This window comes from Hoplias malabaricus, chromosome 6 (assembly GCF_029633855.1).
Source record: "Hoplias malabaricus isolate fHopMal1 chromosome 6, fHopMal1.hap1, whole genome shotgun sequence".
NCBI classification, from domain to species: Eukaryota; Metazoa; Chordata; class Actinopteri; order Characiformes; family Erythrinidae; genus Hoplias; species Hoplias malabaricus.
In genome coordinates, this window is record NC_089805.1 from 21,349,736 (window position 1) to 21,365,462 (window position 15,727).

The 15,727-nt window shown below is 36.7% G+C and overlaps 1 protein-coding gene and 1 long non-coding RNA gene across 2 annotated transcripts; one reads left to right on the forward strand and one right to left on the reverse strand.

The window, feature by feature from the left end:
- Positions 1-323: 323 nt before the first annotated feature.
- LOC136699612 (uncharacterized) lies at positions 324-2,858 on the reverse strand. Its single transcript, XR_010803654.1, has 3 exons — positions 2,740-2,858; positions 1,874-1,976; positions 324-928 (listed from the first exon to the last, which is right to left on the reverse strand). It is a non-coding gene; the product is annotated as an uncharacterized lncRNA (long non-coding RNA).
- On the forward strand, positions 1,510-13,422 carry usf2 (upstream transcription factor 2, c-fos interacting). Its single transcript, XM_066674465.1, is given in 11 exon segments — positions 1,510-1,860; positions 1,862-1,915; positions 3,573-3,616; positions 4,142-4,263; positions 7,393-7,512; positions 8,224-8,386; positions 8,571-8,658; positions 9,399-9,457; positions 9,805-9,899; positions 10,810-10,938; positions 12,845-13,422. Coding segments are annotated over 11 exon segments (1,035 nt in total). The 5' UTR covers positions 1,510-1,789; the 3' UTR covers positions 12,935-13,422.
- Positions 13,423-15,727: the final 2,305 nt, after the last annotated feature.

Below are 15,727 nucleotides of genomic sequence, written 5' to 3' on the forward strand. Positions count from 1 at the left end.
ACATCAGTATAGATACACAGTCTTGATCAGAGGCAAGAAAGAAAATTTTTTTTTATCTTAACCAGAGCTGTCTCAGTGTTATAATGGGGCCTGATTGAAATATTTCATAAATGTGATTCACATACAGGTATGAACAGATCATACTGTTAGATCCTCTTTTGTAAGTCACTTTGGATAAAAGTGTCTGCCAAATGCATAAATGTAAATGTAAATAAACATATAAACGGGTCATTGCATTTTGTTTTTTATTTACATTTTGCTCAGCATTTTAACTTTTCAGGAAAAGTGGTATGTATATATATATATTTTTTTCTTTTTATATAAATGTATTAAATTAATAAATATTGCCCAAACAGTCTGAAGGAGGCTTTATCAGAGTCCTCTGCAGTTCAATCCCTGTGCTTCTTGCAAGTTTTTGTTCTATGCTGCCATATATATATATATCACAAGTTTAATTTAATGATAAATAATTTTATGACAAGTTTAATTTTATGACAAATTTAATGATTCTGGAGGACAGCAATTTTCACTGTATTAAACGCATGCCCTGTTTCTCCGTCGAGTGAATAATAAATTTGGCAGTTCACATTTCACTGCAAGAATCTGAATAACTCTTAATTATTACTCCAGGTAAATTTAAACTCCTTGGCGTTTGCTTTAACCGTCTACGAACATCATTTAAGTTTAATAAAGACTTAAAGCGGAACACCTTCTCAAATGATCTAGACCAAACAGTTCAACAAAGCCTGCAATTTTGCAGTAATCGGTTTAATACATTTTAAAGCTTTTAATGTTCGATGAAAGCGATTAAAGGTGCAGAATTCATATAAGTGGTTTTCCTGAATGTGCTGCGTGTAAAGAGCCAGAGATCACTCATGTCCGTGTCATGTGGTTGGACCGAAAACCCGGATTGGGTCTCGGCGGTCACCTGAGGGGAAAAAATGCAGCTCATCCTCGTTTGAAATCTCTTGCCATATACGTGGAAGATTGCAGTAAAATGTTGATTACAGTACACAATTTAAGTTCCATTTTAGCTACATTGAGACAGATCCATCACTAGCTTTCACCATCTCGCTCCGATCCGCGTCACATATGGAACACCACAACAACCACACCGAGCTTTGAAAAACGCTGTTCTTTTATATATTCCACAACGTTTTAAACATTTTAATGACACTACGAACAGTGCATCATAAACATCGCGCTATTGTATCAGCATAACGCACACACAGACCCACGACAACCCCTATATGAACTCTGGAATTTAAGGAAATACGTTTAACTGCTGTTTAAAGCTATTCCACTTGTTAATTCGTTATGAAACATACAATGTAAAAGCCAAAATTCTACAGCAGACTAAGAACAAAACCACAAGTAGTACGGAGAACGTCTTAGTTCCGAGAGCATAGAGTGACTCCAGTCCGTGTCTTATACGCGGCTGTGAACAGTGACTTGTTTTCAGGTTTGCGGATGGATACGTCGAAGAATAATACGCTGAATAACGATCTTTCGACGAAATAAAAAAGAAACAAGAGCTGGAAACTTCAGTGGCTTATAAACATCGTTACAGTAAATATCAATGCGGTACAGAGACTTGGCGATGCTGAGAAAGACTTAGATTTAAGGCTTTAACTGCTGTCCTCTGTGCAGGAGTAGTTCGGTCGCGACGCTGCACTCATTCTCTCACAGCGAAGAGAAAACGAGAGCGATAGGAGCTCGGTGTGTTCAGCGGCCTCCATTTTAAGTGCTCGCCCAGCCTGCCTCACGTGTCCTGGACTGTCTTTCTCACATGACCCGCGTGTTTGTCCCCGTGATCAGCGCTTCCATCTCCGTATTTTCAGTGTCGCTGAATATCACGTTTTAAATCGCTCACCTTCATGGATATGCTCGAACAGAGCCTGGACGCGCCGACGAGGTGAGAGTCTTCCCTCTCTCTCACCCACAAATGGCTCCCGGGCCTCGACTCCATCTTCTCTCTTTAGCCGCGATTCACACACAAAATACAACTTTATTCACACAACTCCCAAGAAGTTTATGCCAGTTAAAATACATTATGTTTACTCCTCTTCGTACCGGCTCCTTAAAGCCTCTAAGGCTTGCTGTACATGTAGGTGTTTTTTTGTGTGTTTATTTTTTCTGTAGCTCGTTCCCTCTTGCTCGGTTTACTACGAGGCTGAAGTTAGCCCCTGGTTGCCTGGGTATTTTTTCTATTTTCCCGTTCCACCTTAAATTCTGCAGCAGTTTAATTTGGGCGCCACAGGTTTAATATGAACGTTAGCTAACTCATTAGTGAGGTTAACTGTTATGGTATAGTTTTTTTTTCATAACTGCTTTGGAAAATAATATAGTCTTAATTATGGCAAATACTAGTTTGAGAGATATTTTATCAAGCTACAATTTAAAATAGTGAACGCCCCCTCCGGACACAGAAGCGTCGAGTAAATCGAGTAAGATTCACGTTAAGTTAGTGCAAAAAATATCATTTCTGTGAGTAAATGTCATTAATGAAGGTGTATTAAAGTCAAACAGTAGCCGTTCACCAAATGCACCACACAGTTAGCGTCAGGAATCGAGTAGGCAATTCATTTCGCTTCCCCGTAACCCGGCGGAAACGGCAGTGAACGTTGGAGTTTAAAACGAGATGCCGTGATCCATATAGTCCTGAAATACTTCAGAGTTGGTAACTGTCAAGTGTATTAAAACAAACTAGTAAGCAAATAAAATGCAAGCAATACCCACGGGGAAATGCAGGTTAATTAGTGATCCATGCAAATACAATTCTGAAGTACGCCTGTTCGCCCGGATACCGTGAGAATTATTCCGTTCCACCTTAAATAGCATAGGAGTTAGATAGCTACATCGGACGGTATCAAACCGAAGGTACTGCTCATTATATACACATTGTTTATCACAGCAGGAACTCCTATATCATGATAACCGGGAAATATCGCCGTATTGCACACAACTTAAACTGTTCTCAGACTTTCCAAGCCTATGCTTTTTACAGGAATTATTTGCCAGCTAGACGGCTGCTGAGTTTCCTATAGTACTATCAAGATGCCCTTTTTTAAAGTTATAAACAGGTTTAAATGAATAAAATAAAATAAAAAAATATATATGTATCCACTCGTGGAGGAAAGCTTTCTGAAAAACATTCAAGATGTTTAGATATTAAATGAACTCCATAAATTGCTTTATCTTCCAGTATTTGCACATATTTTCAGACTTCTGTTTGCATCCATACTTGTATCACTCTTATTCTTCTAAGCTTAATAGAGTAGATTTTATCATTTGCTGGACCATTTAGAAATGTCAGTATTTCAAACATCATGTCAATTTAGTCGAAATATATAATGAGTATGTACTCAGTACCTCCTCACCTCATTTATGAGATATTATTGTTTAATGCGAGAAGCAGCATAAAATACTCCTGTTTTTTAACACAGATATACAAACATAATCCTAAAATCTTATTTTATATCAACAAGTAAGTGTGACATACTGTCCAATAGTAAGTACAGGTTTTCTTTGCTAACATGGGTGTAATTTTTCTCTTCCATCTCCTATTTCAGTCACGAGAAACAGGAAACCGAGGAAGTTGTTCAGTTGCAGGAAGGTAGGTTTTAAAGTTCTGTCTCATTACTGAAATAATACATTGGCACAATTCCACCAGAATAGATAGAATTGAAAACTTTATTAATGAAGGAAAAAGCCACAGCATAGGTTTTGTAAAAACGATTTGATTTGGACAAGTAGATCTTCACGTGGATGTAGTTTATAGTTGTCTAGAAGTAGATTGGGTGACAGACCTTGGTAAACAGTACAATTAACCTAGTTACACAATATATTAACACGTTTAGGAAGTTCAGACACACCCATGCACAAACCAAACAAGCAGATTAGCATTAGCTCAAACACTCCCATTCATTTTCATCTAGTCATTCTGGAATATCATTTACTTTAAAAGAAGGTGTCCAAGTGATCATTCTGCTTAAGTGTGGGTGAGGCAACATGTTCAGAGGAAACAGTGAAATCATTGTGGTTTGTGTGCTTCATAAAGCTTGCTATGGGTTTTTTTTTATTATTATTATTATTATTATGACACCATGGATGAGTGTGTTTGTGTGTGCTTGTCCCTCAGGGGAGGGAGTGGGGGCGGAGGAGCCAGCAGCGGTTACCATAGCAAGTGCCCAGCAAGCTGCAGTATTCGCTGCTGACCACAATGTCCAGTACCAGTTTCGCACAGAAAACAGTGGAGGCCAGGTCAGTGCAGTCATCAGTATTAGCAAAGACAGGGGCATGGTTCACAGAGGTCAGGGGGAGGTTTTCCCAAATCATGGACTCTGGGCCCCCTTTAAAAGGCATTGATGTCTCTCTGGGGACTTCTTAGTGCCCCTTTCAGGATATACTGGCTGGGTTTTGTTTATTTTAATTTTTTATTATTATTATTTTTACACATAACACATATCAGACTTTGATTTGTTTCAGATTTGTATATTTAAATCTGTCTTATTACTCTGTTTACGATATAATTGTTTGACAGTTAAATACAGGTTGTTTTCTCAATAAACCTTCCAGTGTCACCTGTGAAATCACTTTAAGAACGTGGTTTCAGGCCAGAGGCTGGTTCATGAAACAATAATGATTTTCTCCATATTGGTGGTCTTTACTGTCAAGACCAGTGGCCGTTTATTAAACTTTTCAGAATGTGAATCTATTTATTGTGAAATTACATGCTACATTACTGGCAAGCATGCCACATATCAGAGATGCTCACAAGTCTTTTTTGCGAGGTAAGGTCTCAAGTGTTTCATCACAAGTCCAAGTCAAGTCTCAAGTCTCTTATGGTTGAAATGCATGAATGCCATCTGGTCTGCCCATAACACTACATATCTGTGTCTTATGAATTAAAGATATGTACTATACTGTCATTTATTAGCATCTATTACAATATCAAAACTGATCAGCTGTATGATCCCTTTTAAAAGGCTAGTGTAATGCAATGTGTAGAAACACAATGAAAGATTTGCTTCAGTTTAACAACTGCATTTTGAAATATTTTAGTTATTTTGTTTCTTCAATACAAGGTGGATGTTGTTCTTTCTGTTGAGCATCACCCATTCATTCATCGTTTGTATCCGCTTATGCAGTTTAAGGTTGCGGTGGGTCCAGAACCTTCCCAGAATCACTGGGCACAAGGCGTGTTGAGCATCAGTTATGAGTAATTATTAACTGGCTGTGTAGCCTAATCGTCTCATAGTTAATATTTCATTATATGAGGGAAAAATATCTACCAATCACACCAACCATGGGGCAAAAACAGATCAGTGATCATTATCTTATTGTACTTCTGTTGCTCTACACAACTGTCTTTCCCTTTAGATACAGTGGAATATTAACCTAATTAAACAATAAATCTGTAATCTGACTGTAACATTCATTGCCGCGACAGTTTTCTAAGATTAGTTACTATGTTACACGTTCATATGCACAGTTCAACTTCTCTTTCACATTACAAAGTGACTGACCTATTTGTGTTTTTTGAGATGTCTGATTATATTTGACATTGTTTATCATAGAAGAATTTTTTCTGATGACACAGACTTTGCCTATGGCTGTTCACTTGTTCATACTCTAAGTGAAGACAAAATAACCAGAATGAAATTACAAAAGGCACAGCTACTGTAGGTGAACCTTCCTCTGTGATGTTCAATGCTGTTTTATCTGTGAATGCATGTGTGTGATACGTTGTACATGACAAGGGAGAGAAATGAATGTAGCTCATCAAATGAAAACAAATATTAAGAATTTTTAAAATATGACATCAAATGAAAATCGTTTATGACGATATTGAGTCCAAGTTGAGTTTCAAATCATTTTTGGTGAGTCTCAAGTTAAGCCTGAAGTCTCTATTTGAATCACTTAAAACCAGGCATATTTTTATAAACTCAATTTGGTCGTGGCCAAATGAATTTCAGAATCTGTCCAGATTTTATCTCAATTGGCTGATGTTGGACGTGTAGTCTAAAGTGAGAAGTGACGCAAGGTTAATTACCCAATCAAGCTCTGAACGAGCATTTGGATGTCCGTATGGATTTCTGATGTGTCATATTTTGGTGGCTTGTTTTGCAGCGTGAGCAGTCCTCTGAATTTATTTCTCAGCATCAGGTTAAGCAAACTGTATTGTCCATATCTTCCCAGCTACGTGTGGTTCCATGTATCTTCTCCTTTTTTTTTTTTTTTTTTTTCTCGCATGCCGCACGTTAGTAAAGTTATGCACTTTCTCAACATTATTTTTACACAGGGCACTGTATTCTGCTGACCTGAGTGTTTATATGAAGACATAACACTGCTGAGGGGCTGCAGTGTGTGAGCATGTGCGTGGCAGGACAATTTGGCCATATTTTGTATCACGATATTTTTCTTATTTTTGGTCAATGCAATATAATTCCTATATCAATCTGAACAGTAAAAAATCCATTGAAAAACTTCCAAGAACAAATAATAAACATGACATCACCTTCAAACATAAACCTATTGGCTTTTTTCAATATTAATATTTTTAAACTAATTTAAAAAAAAATGTGCTGAACTGACAACAGTGCCCTGTAATGAAAGTCAGTCAGTGACAGATATATTTAAAAATCATACCATTGCTATTGAAACATTTTATATTACGATATATATTATATTAAATTATTGTCCAGTCCTAAATGAGAATATAAATCAATTAAAATATTCATTTTGTGTTATCACCACCAAAAAAGATTTCCAAAATTCCAGTGTTTGCCTGGCTTAAGTGTGACTAGAGTCCCCATCTTTACCACATTTCTGCAAAAAGTGCTTATTCAATGCAATTGCCAGCAGAGTCCCATTGTGTAGTAGTATGCAGAGATGGATACCTTTCTTTAAATTTTTATTTACTGCATGCTTTACATGTACATAGTATGTATTGAACTGTGAATTCAGAGAATGAAATATGAACCTTTTTTAATGCACTACAGAAATTAAACATTTGATATTATCATAATTTCAGTGGTTAATGTACTAAATAATGTTTAAATCACAGATTGTGTTGTTGCTATAAGACATGTCTTTAATAAACCTTTAAAAATGTCACTTTACAAAATTATTTCTTCCTCTTCTGGCACATGTCATTTCTTAGTAGATAGAACCACAAGATCTGGATTAGTTTGACCATTCTAAAAATACTTTGTTTTGTTCTTTTAACTGACAATGTTAAGATTTAATTTTAAGTTGGGAGTCAGACAGACATATTTTATAGGTTACATGTACATCCTTTATGGAAGAAACAAATTTGATTGACCCTGTTGAACTGTACGTGATTATTGATTAATTATTTTTAATTTTTCATTTTAATATTTTCTGTAGGTGACATATCGTGTTGTCCAGGTGACAGAAGACCAGTTGGAGGCAGCTGGAGATGGAGGAGCTGCAGTCAGTGTGGTGTCCACGGCAGCATTTGCTGGTGCCCAGCAGGCAGTCGCACAAGTAAGTGTTTTCCTGTGTGGTAGTGCATGAAAGAATCAAGCAGGATTAAATTTATGTTGAATTAAATTTATATTTGTTTATGTGACTATAAATGGCATATTAGCTCTGTCACTGTGAAGTTATGAATTTAATGCTGGTTTCAGAAGGTAATGGACAGAAACTTCATATGACTTATACTTGGAAAGGGAGAAGATGGTGTGCTTGCTGGCCAGATGGGATAGTTAACTGAACCTCCAGTTATAGAAGCAGCCAAGGCACACCGGAGGTTAATCACTTTGTGATTTCTTAGGGACTTTAAGAAGTGAATTGAGACCTAGTTAAAGCTGAGCCATGTATAAACATACTGCTGTTTTCATAAAGTATTCTTCTCCTTAACTGACTTAAATTGGTAAATAGCAATAATCACAGACCAAAGAAAGCTTATTAATAAGTTTGTTTGGCTTTTGTACTATAGTTGTATTAGGATTGCAGCTGGTTTCTGTTCCTTGCACTGAATTTCTGAATTTTTCTGGGAACATTCAAAAAAATAGAATTCATGAGTGGAGTGAGGAAAAAGCTGCACTGATTCTGTTAATTTTTTTTTGTGATCAGCTATGAAGACAAGGAAAAACAAATAAATCTGATTTGTCACCTTATCTGTATATGAGGGATGAACGTGCGTAGATACGAGACATACAAAATTATATTTTATATGCTCTTCCTTATTTGTAGGCTGTTATCCAGAACCCATTCAGCAATGGTGGCAGTCCAGCAGGAGAGACGGTGGGTGGAGAAACTCGCTTCGCTTATTTTCCTGCTGCTACCGTCAGTGATGGCACTGCAACCGCTGTTTCAGTTCAGGCAGCCACTGATACCACTCTCACGCCGGCTGGAGGTCAGTCTACACACATTCACTTACACACCAGAAATAATTTTAAGAAATTTTATGCAAGTCGTTTCAATTGTATAATCCATAGACTTTTTTATGTCATGTATTAGCCTTAGATTTTTATATATATATATATATATATGTGTGTGTGTGTGTGTGTGTGTGACTCATATAAATAACTGTATTTCAGGTCAGTTTTATGTGATGATGAGTCCTCCAGATGTTTTACAAACCGGCACACCACGGACAATTGCTCCGCGCACCCACACTTATTCCACGTGAGTATGGCCCATATATTAGTTTGCAACCTTCTCCTGCAGACTGGATGGCACAGTCTACACTTTCCATCTCCCTGCTGAAACAAATAAATAGATTAATTCCATTTCGCTCATCACCAGAGTGATATGGATGTCTTAGAACTTCATGAAATGTGTAAGTGTGTGCTTTTAAAATGAATTATAGTAACATATAAAATAATGATAATGAAATTCATTCAAATATATAGCAATATTTATTGACATTTGGTGCTAGGCAACAGGAGAAAAAAAAACAAAAATGTATCCCACTTACCTACCGTCCCCAGAGACTTTGGCGAAAACGAGATGCTTCAACATGGCAGTTCAAACTGGTGAGGAACACCTTCTGCACCCCCTCCTACCCTCACTTCACCCCCAAGAAAACAATAGCTGCCACCCCTTCCTCCAGTAGCCACTGTGCTAGCCTGCTGGCTTCCAGTCAGATGCTAGCTGCTAGAGGCCCTTCAAATGTAGTTTGTGATTGATGTTGTTTTATGTTGTTTTTTTTTAATGGCAACTTTAAAAATAACTGTAAATGTGAACTTTAGTCTGGATTTGACTTTACCCTTCATTGAAGTGGGTCCTGCTTACTTATTGTGGGGAAACTTTAGATGACAAGTCTTTTTGTTTGTGTTTGTGTTTTTTTTTTTTTTTTTTTTGTTTTTGTAGAATGGCTAAATATCACTTGGTTATAATTTTATCAATTCTTTTTGCTAAAACAGGAAAGTGGATGGCCCACGAGCACCACGTGATGAGAGGAGGAGGGCACAACACAATGAAGGTGTGTATATATAGGGAATTGATAGCAAATTGTTAACAGAAACCTTTACAGTTTACAACTGTAAGTGAAAGGTCAGCAAACTAACAGTTATCTGACTTATGATTATGTATTATCCTATTTATTTTATCATGTATATGTCAGATACAGTTTGTATAGTTAGTTTACCTCAGTTGCTTAAGGGGCTAAATAAATATTCAGACTTAGCTAGTAGAAGGCATGATTTTAAACATAATATGGCCATCATTCACTACATCCCCTCTAACATAATCACATAAGGATGTAAAGTCTGTTCAGTTGCTATGGTTCATTAAGAATTTTATGAGATTTATTTATTTATATTTAAACAGTTGAAAGAAGGAGAAGAGACAAGATTAATAACTGGATAGTCACACTCTCCAAGATCATCCCAGACTGCAACATGGACAACACCAAAACTGGAGCTGTACGTCAACACAAATGGCTGTTCTGTAGACAGTTTGTGTCATTTATGACTGGTAGAGAAACAATTTACTGGCTTTGTAGACCTCTACCCTTAAAAAAAAAAAAAACTTGGTTTAGAACTCACTGACCTCCTTTACACCTGTTCATTTCGTGTAATTGGAACTGGATTTTGACCTGGTAAGATGTTTATCACACACATTTACACTAATTAAATATGTCTGTGGACTCTTGGACATTAATGTAAATAATTGCAAATCAGGGCCCAGTATTCCAAAAACATTCTAGTGTTAATATCATCTTAACATGAGGAAAGAGTGTTGAGTATGATGCTCACTCTCCCTTCTTTGTTCTAAGTTGCTTTTGGGAATCCCAGCCCAAATCACATACAGCAAGGGCTTTTTTAATTTATTATATACTTGTATTATTTACAAGAACATTTTTTTAAATAATTACCTTGCTGTTCTAGTCATCATGAACTGTGTGTGTTAAAATGCAACATCTGTTTTAGCGAGATTAGGGGAAATTATGAACTAATGTAAAAGTTAATCAAACTAACATTTTATTTAACCTAACCTAAGTCCAGTGGCAAACAAGAGGCTACCAAATTTGATGTGCATTTAAACCTGCATTTGTATGTAGATAAACTCTATTGACATATATTCATGGTGCTTGGGCAACATGAAATGAACAGGTATTAACAAGGTATTTGTAATTCACAGTCAGATTCAGATAAATTCATATGGAACAAACCTGCAATTCATCATTATGACAGAAAATTATAACTTATTCTTCAACTGCAAAGAAAGTTAACTGTTTCTCTTCATTCTATTTATGACATGTAGTCAATATGCATTAAATATACTGTGTAGTCAATAGTCTAAAATGATCAGTCTTCAAATTCTTTCTGACAGAGTAAAGGGGGCATTCTGTCTAAAGCATGTGACTACATTAGAGAACTCAGGCAGAATAACCAGAGGCTGCAGGAGAATTTCAAGGAGGTGGAGAGAATACAGGTGGACAACGACCTCCTCAGACAACAGGTACACCGCTCCCTTTTTGTGTTGAGGCAACACAGAAACGGTCTTAACTAAACTACAGCATAGCAATAGGAGGGAATACAGTAATGAACTGTGATAAAGTCCAGTACTTTCTTGGATAATTTATGTTGAATAAACCTACCTCTTGTTCATTAGAATTATCACCATTTATAAAGCATTTTCAATAACCCAAAGATGCTGTTGCAATAGGAGGATGTGTAAAGGAATAAGAGCATGGATTCATTTTGGAAAACTTGGGTGATGTGGGTGAGGAGATGAGCAGCAGAGTTCTGGACCATCTGTAGTTTGAGTAGTGAGGATCTGATGACAAAAAGAACCGAGACTGCTGGAGATGAATGCATGGATGAAACATTCAGCAGTGGATTGGTAAAGAGACGGTCGATTATTTGCAATATTACAAAGGAGAAAGGAGGTGGTTCTTATAATGCAATTTGCATGTGAGTCAAATTTAAGTTTAGTCAAGGATGACACCAAGGTTATGAACCACAGGGGAGCAGGACAGAGCAACATCATCAATTGAGAGTGTGAGAGAACCGGTTTTATTGAGGGTGGATTTAGAACCAATGAATATGAGATCAGTTTTATTACTCTTGAGCATTAGTTAATTGTATGTCATCCACTGTCTGATTTTTGAGAGACAGAGTTCCAAATTGGAGAGTGGTGGGTTATTGTTAGTTGTGGGGAATTGGTCCAGAGGTAAATCTTTGTGTCACCAGCATAACAGTGAAAATCAAGATGGGGCAGAGGGGGTAATATGTAAACAATGAATAGTAAGGGGCCAAGCACAGAGCTTTTTGGGACCCCTTGTGTGATGGTGGAATTATGGTCAGAAAGTGTTTCCGATCTGTTAAGTAAGACAAACAAGTCAAGGTTATATGAGGTTATATATAACAAAACAGGAACTATTGATTAAAAAAATGAATCAATAACACACAGCCTTACATTCATTCATTATCTGTAACCACTTATCCAATTGAGGGTCACGGGGGTCCAGAGCCTACCTGGAATCATTGGGCGCAAGGCAGGAATACACCTTGGAGGGGGCGCCGGTCCTTCACAGGGCAAGGCAGACACACTCACACATTCACTCACACCTACAGACACTTTTGAGTCACCAATCCACCTACCAACGTGTGTTTTTGGACTGTGGGAGGAAACCGGAGCACCCGGAGGAAACCCACACGGACACGGGGAGAACACACCAACTCCTCACAGACAGTCACCTGGGAGCGGGAATCGAACCCACAACTTCCAGGTCCCTGGAGCTGCGCCACCGTGCCGCCCCACAGCCTTACATAACCTACCAATTAGAACAGACCAATTAGGAGGCAACCAATGTACAGTTTAAACATATTGAAATGCTCTTGACTGCTTACTTCAACCTGGCATATTATTAGGAACATTTTTAACATTTTACTATGCCCAGTGGACTCATGCAGATTTAAGTGAGATTAGGATGCTGTGTAGATATTCTCTGAAAGTTGTTCAGTAGGTTAAGAAAATCAGGTGTGGTAAATTACCTGGATTGGACTTGTGGGATGTCATGTGGGATAAGGTAAAAAATATGGTATGTCATATTTAAAATAAAGCATAATATGCTATTTGGGGTTATAGAATGGGCAGTAAATATGGACTGAACAAACCATGCATGGCTTGACCAATATAAAGCACTGCATAATTAAAGTGTATAGATGGGTCTGTCTGTCTAAGACAGTTCAGTCAAAGAATTTAATATTTGCATAATCATCGTCTGAAAATGTTTTTAGTAAGTCTGAGTATTATCCAAAGCTGTAATGTTTATAAACTTTGAATATTCTGCATTAGTATTTATATGCCATATTGTAATTACGATGGCATTAACAGCTAATGGTATGTCACTCTGCTGCAGATCGAAGACCTGAAGAATGACAATGCACTGCTCCGAGCTCAACTCCAGCAACATGGCCTTGAAATCAGTGGAGAACCCACTTCACAATGATGGATGGACACAGTCTCGTGCACCTACACACAGTGGAACAGTGTGGTGAAATAAGCCCTCACGTGAAACACATGCTCACACCCTTCACAGACTTGAGATGTTTGTTAACCTGATAGAATAAGAATGCTTGTTTGCAATTAACATATTACTGAAGAAAGACTATTGGACAGTAGTTTAAAAAATAACTGTTTAAAAAAAAAAAAAGGAAAAAAAAGCAGCAGAAGAAACATATACATCTTTCTTCATGTCATCATCTCTTCCACTTACGAGGGCTTGACCTACCTGAACTGAGCAACACACAGAGTCACTTCCCTCGATCTGAAGTAAATGTGCTTGCATAGAACTTGGATATTGAATTTTCAATTATGAACCATGTAAATGTTTGCCTATGCCTCATGATCATCTTTTTTTGAAGCTATGTGATTTTATTTTATTTTTTTCCTCCTCTTTCTCCCTGTATGGCATTTTCCTATTGTTACTACTGTTTCTAGCATGTGTTTTTTTTTTTTTTTGTTATTTTTTTTTTTTTTTTTTTTTTTTTTTTGGGGGGGGGGGGACTTTTTTTTCTCATCTGCATTATTTATTAGATTACAGAGAAATGAAAGTGCACACTGGGGATTTCAACCTAAGTTGTGAAGCTTGAATTTTATTAGCTCTTTTTTTTTAAGCCTCGAAATGCTTTTAATTAATAAGAGGAATATTTTTCATTTTCCCAAGCCCATTTGAGAAATAATAGCAAGTTGTGAGATTGTTAAAGAGATAGATCAGGCTTGTGGTGCAAATGTAGTGTTATATAAGAGCAAATGTTTGCAGTATGACTGGTTATAATGTAACCACAATATTGTTAGTACGGTGTGGGTAGAATATAGATGGCAAAAACAGTACCTCGAAAAGATAAATGTGGCCTGCTGATTAGGGTGTCAGCATGTAATGAAGGAATAATATATGTGCTCAGGGCTGAAAGGGGCAGGGAATGGTTTGTCCCAAATTTATGTTACAGAAAACCATGTTGTTTAAATATGGCAAATGTCAATTTTGTACATTTTCATTAAATGATAAGTTTTTTTTTTTTTGTTTTTTTTTGGGGGGGTCCCCTGAAAGACAGCAAACCTCTTTAAAAGGCCTTTGCCAGATGATGTGTACAGGATGATGATGGTGACAACTATCTACTCTTTAATTTCCTCTTTGACATCTGTTGCTTACAATTTTTGCTACTTCTTACCAAGTACAGAACGTGTTTCTTTAGGTACTAATGTATTCTGATTACAGCCACTTTTTCCAAACAAGTCTTCCTAAATGTGTCTATATACTCAGCTTTTGTAGTGGAAAGAGAAAATGTGAATGGACAAGAATTTGGATCGGGTTTTTGAAATATTTTCTATCACAGCCGCATCGTCAGGCTGGTTGTACTACGTACAGAAGAACATGAATAACAGCCATTAGCTGGTGGATCCCTAAGACTGCATAATAAAGCTTCCGGATAACCTCCTTTCTTGCCTGTACCAGCCTTAAGAATGACTGTAAAATTACTTTGGCATGGTGACAATATAGAAATGAATACATTTATTGGAAACTTTAGATTATTTTGAAATGCAACTATATAAACTTTAATTTACCTGAAATGATCTCTTTGCCAGATGATTTTCTGTTTTTGTTCATTACTCAGATTTTTTGTGCTGTTCTGTATGTGTTGGAAGTTGTCAGTGATTTCCTGCCCCTTTAAGAAGCATGCTGTAATTTTCTTTACCTCTTCAGGCTTAGAATCTCTGAAGAATATTCACTAATTTGCTTAGAATCAGCCAATGTGGGCATCGGGATTTTAAGTTTGGAGTTTGTTTTGGCACTTCCTTTTATTGCCCTATCAGATGAAGCAGTGCACCTCAAAGCAAGCCTGATTACCAAGATCCTATATTAAACCACTTGCTAAATAAAAAAGAGACAAAACATTAACACCAATAAATCATGTTTTTTGTTCTTATACTCAACTACAGATGTGTGCTGAATATGAGAAGCACTGACAAATGGTGAAATTTTAGCCACTTTTGATGTTTCAATACGAGCAATTGAGAATTGTATAGTTCCTTCTTTAGTTAGTACTATAGTTTAAATCATCTTAACATTTAAAAACCTAAAAGCTGAAATCAGTATCTTTTTACTTAATACGTTCATGTCCCTGGATATATTAAGTAGTGCTATGAAAATGACAGAATCCTTGTTTTTTCTGTGATCTTGCAACCAAAATTGAAGACATTTGTATAGTTTGACAGTGTCTTTGAATGGGTGCTGGAGAGCTAACCTTGTAGACAATGTTTTGCCTATGTTTGTGAATATACAGGCTTTATGCTTAACACCCAACTGATATTTTTTTAGCAAGGTTTTGTACCTAAAACTAGCCAAATTCACAAATTGGTTTGGGTGTTTATGTTATGATACAGTGTGCCATAATTCCCCAGTAAATCATTTATTAAACTAGTATTTACACCTGACGGGAACATGGCAAGTTTTTTGCTGTTGTTTTGTTTTGAATAAGGTGACTGATTTAAAGGAGCAATCATTAAAATTTTTAATGAGATTTATAAATGTGATTATTATTTTTCTTTTAACAAATAAAGTGCATTTCTCATGAAACAACCAAAATGCTTTGTAGTCCCCGAATTCACTCGCTTATTATAATATAATATACTATAGAACAGTTCTACCACAAGTTTTAAGCAGGTTTAATTCAGAGACATCCAGGACACTAATTGCTGAAAGGTATACCACAAAGCTGGATTTTTTCAGCTAGATAACTTA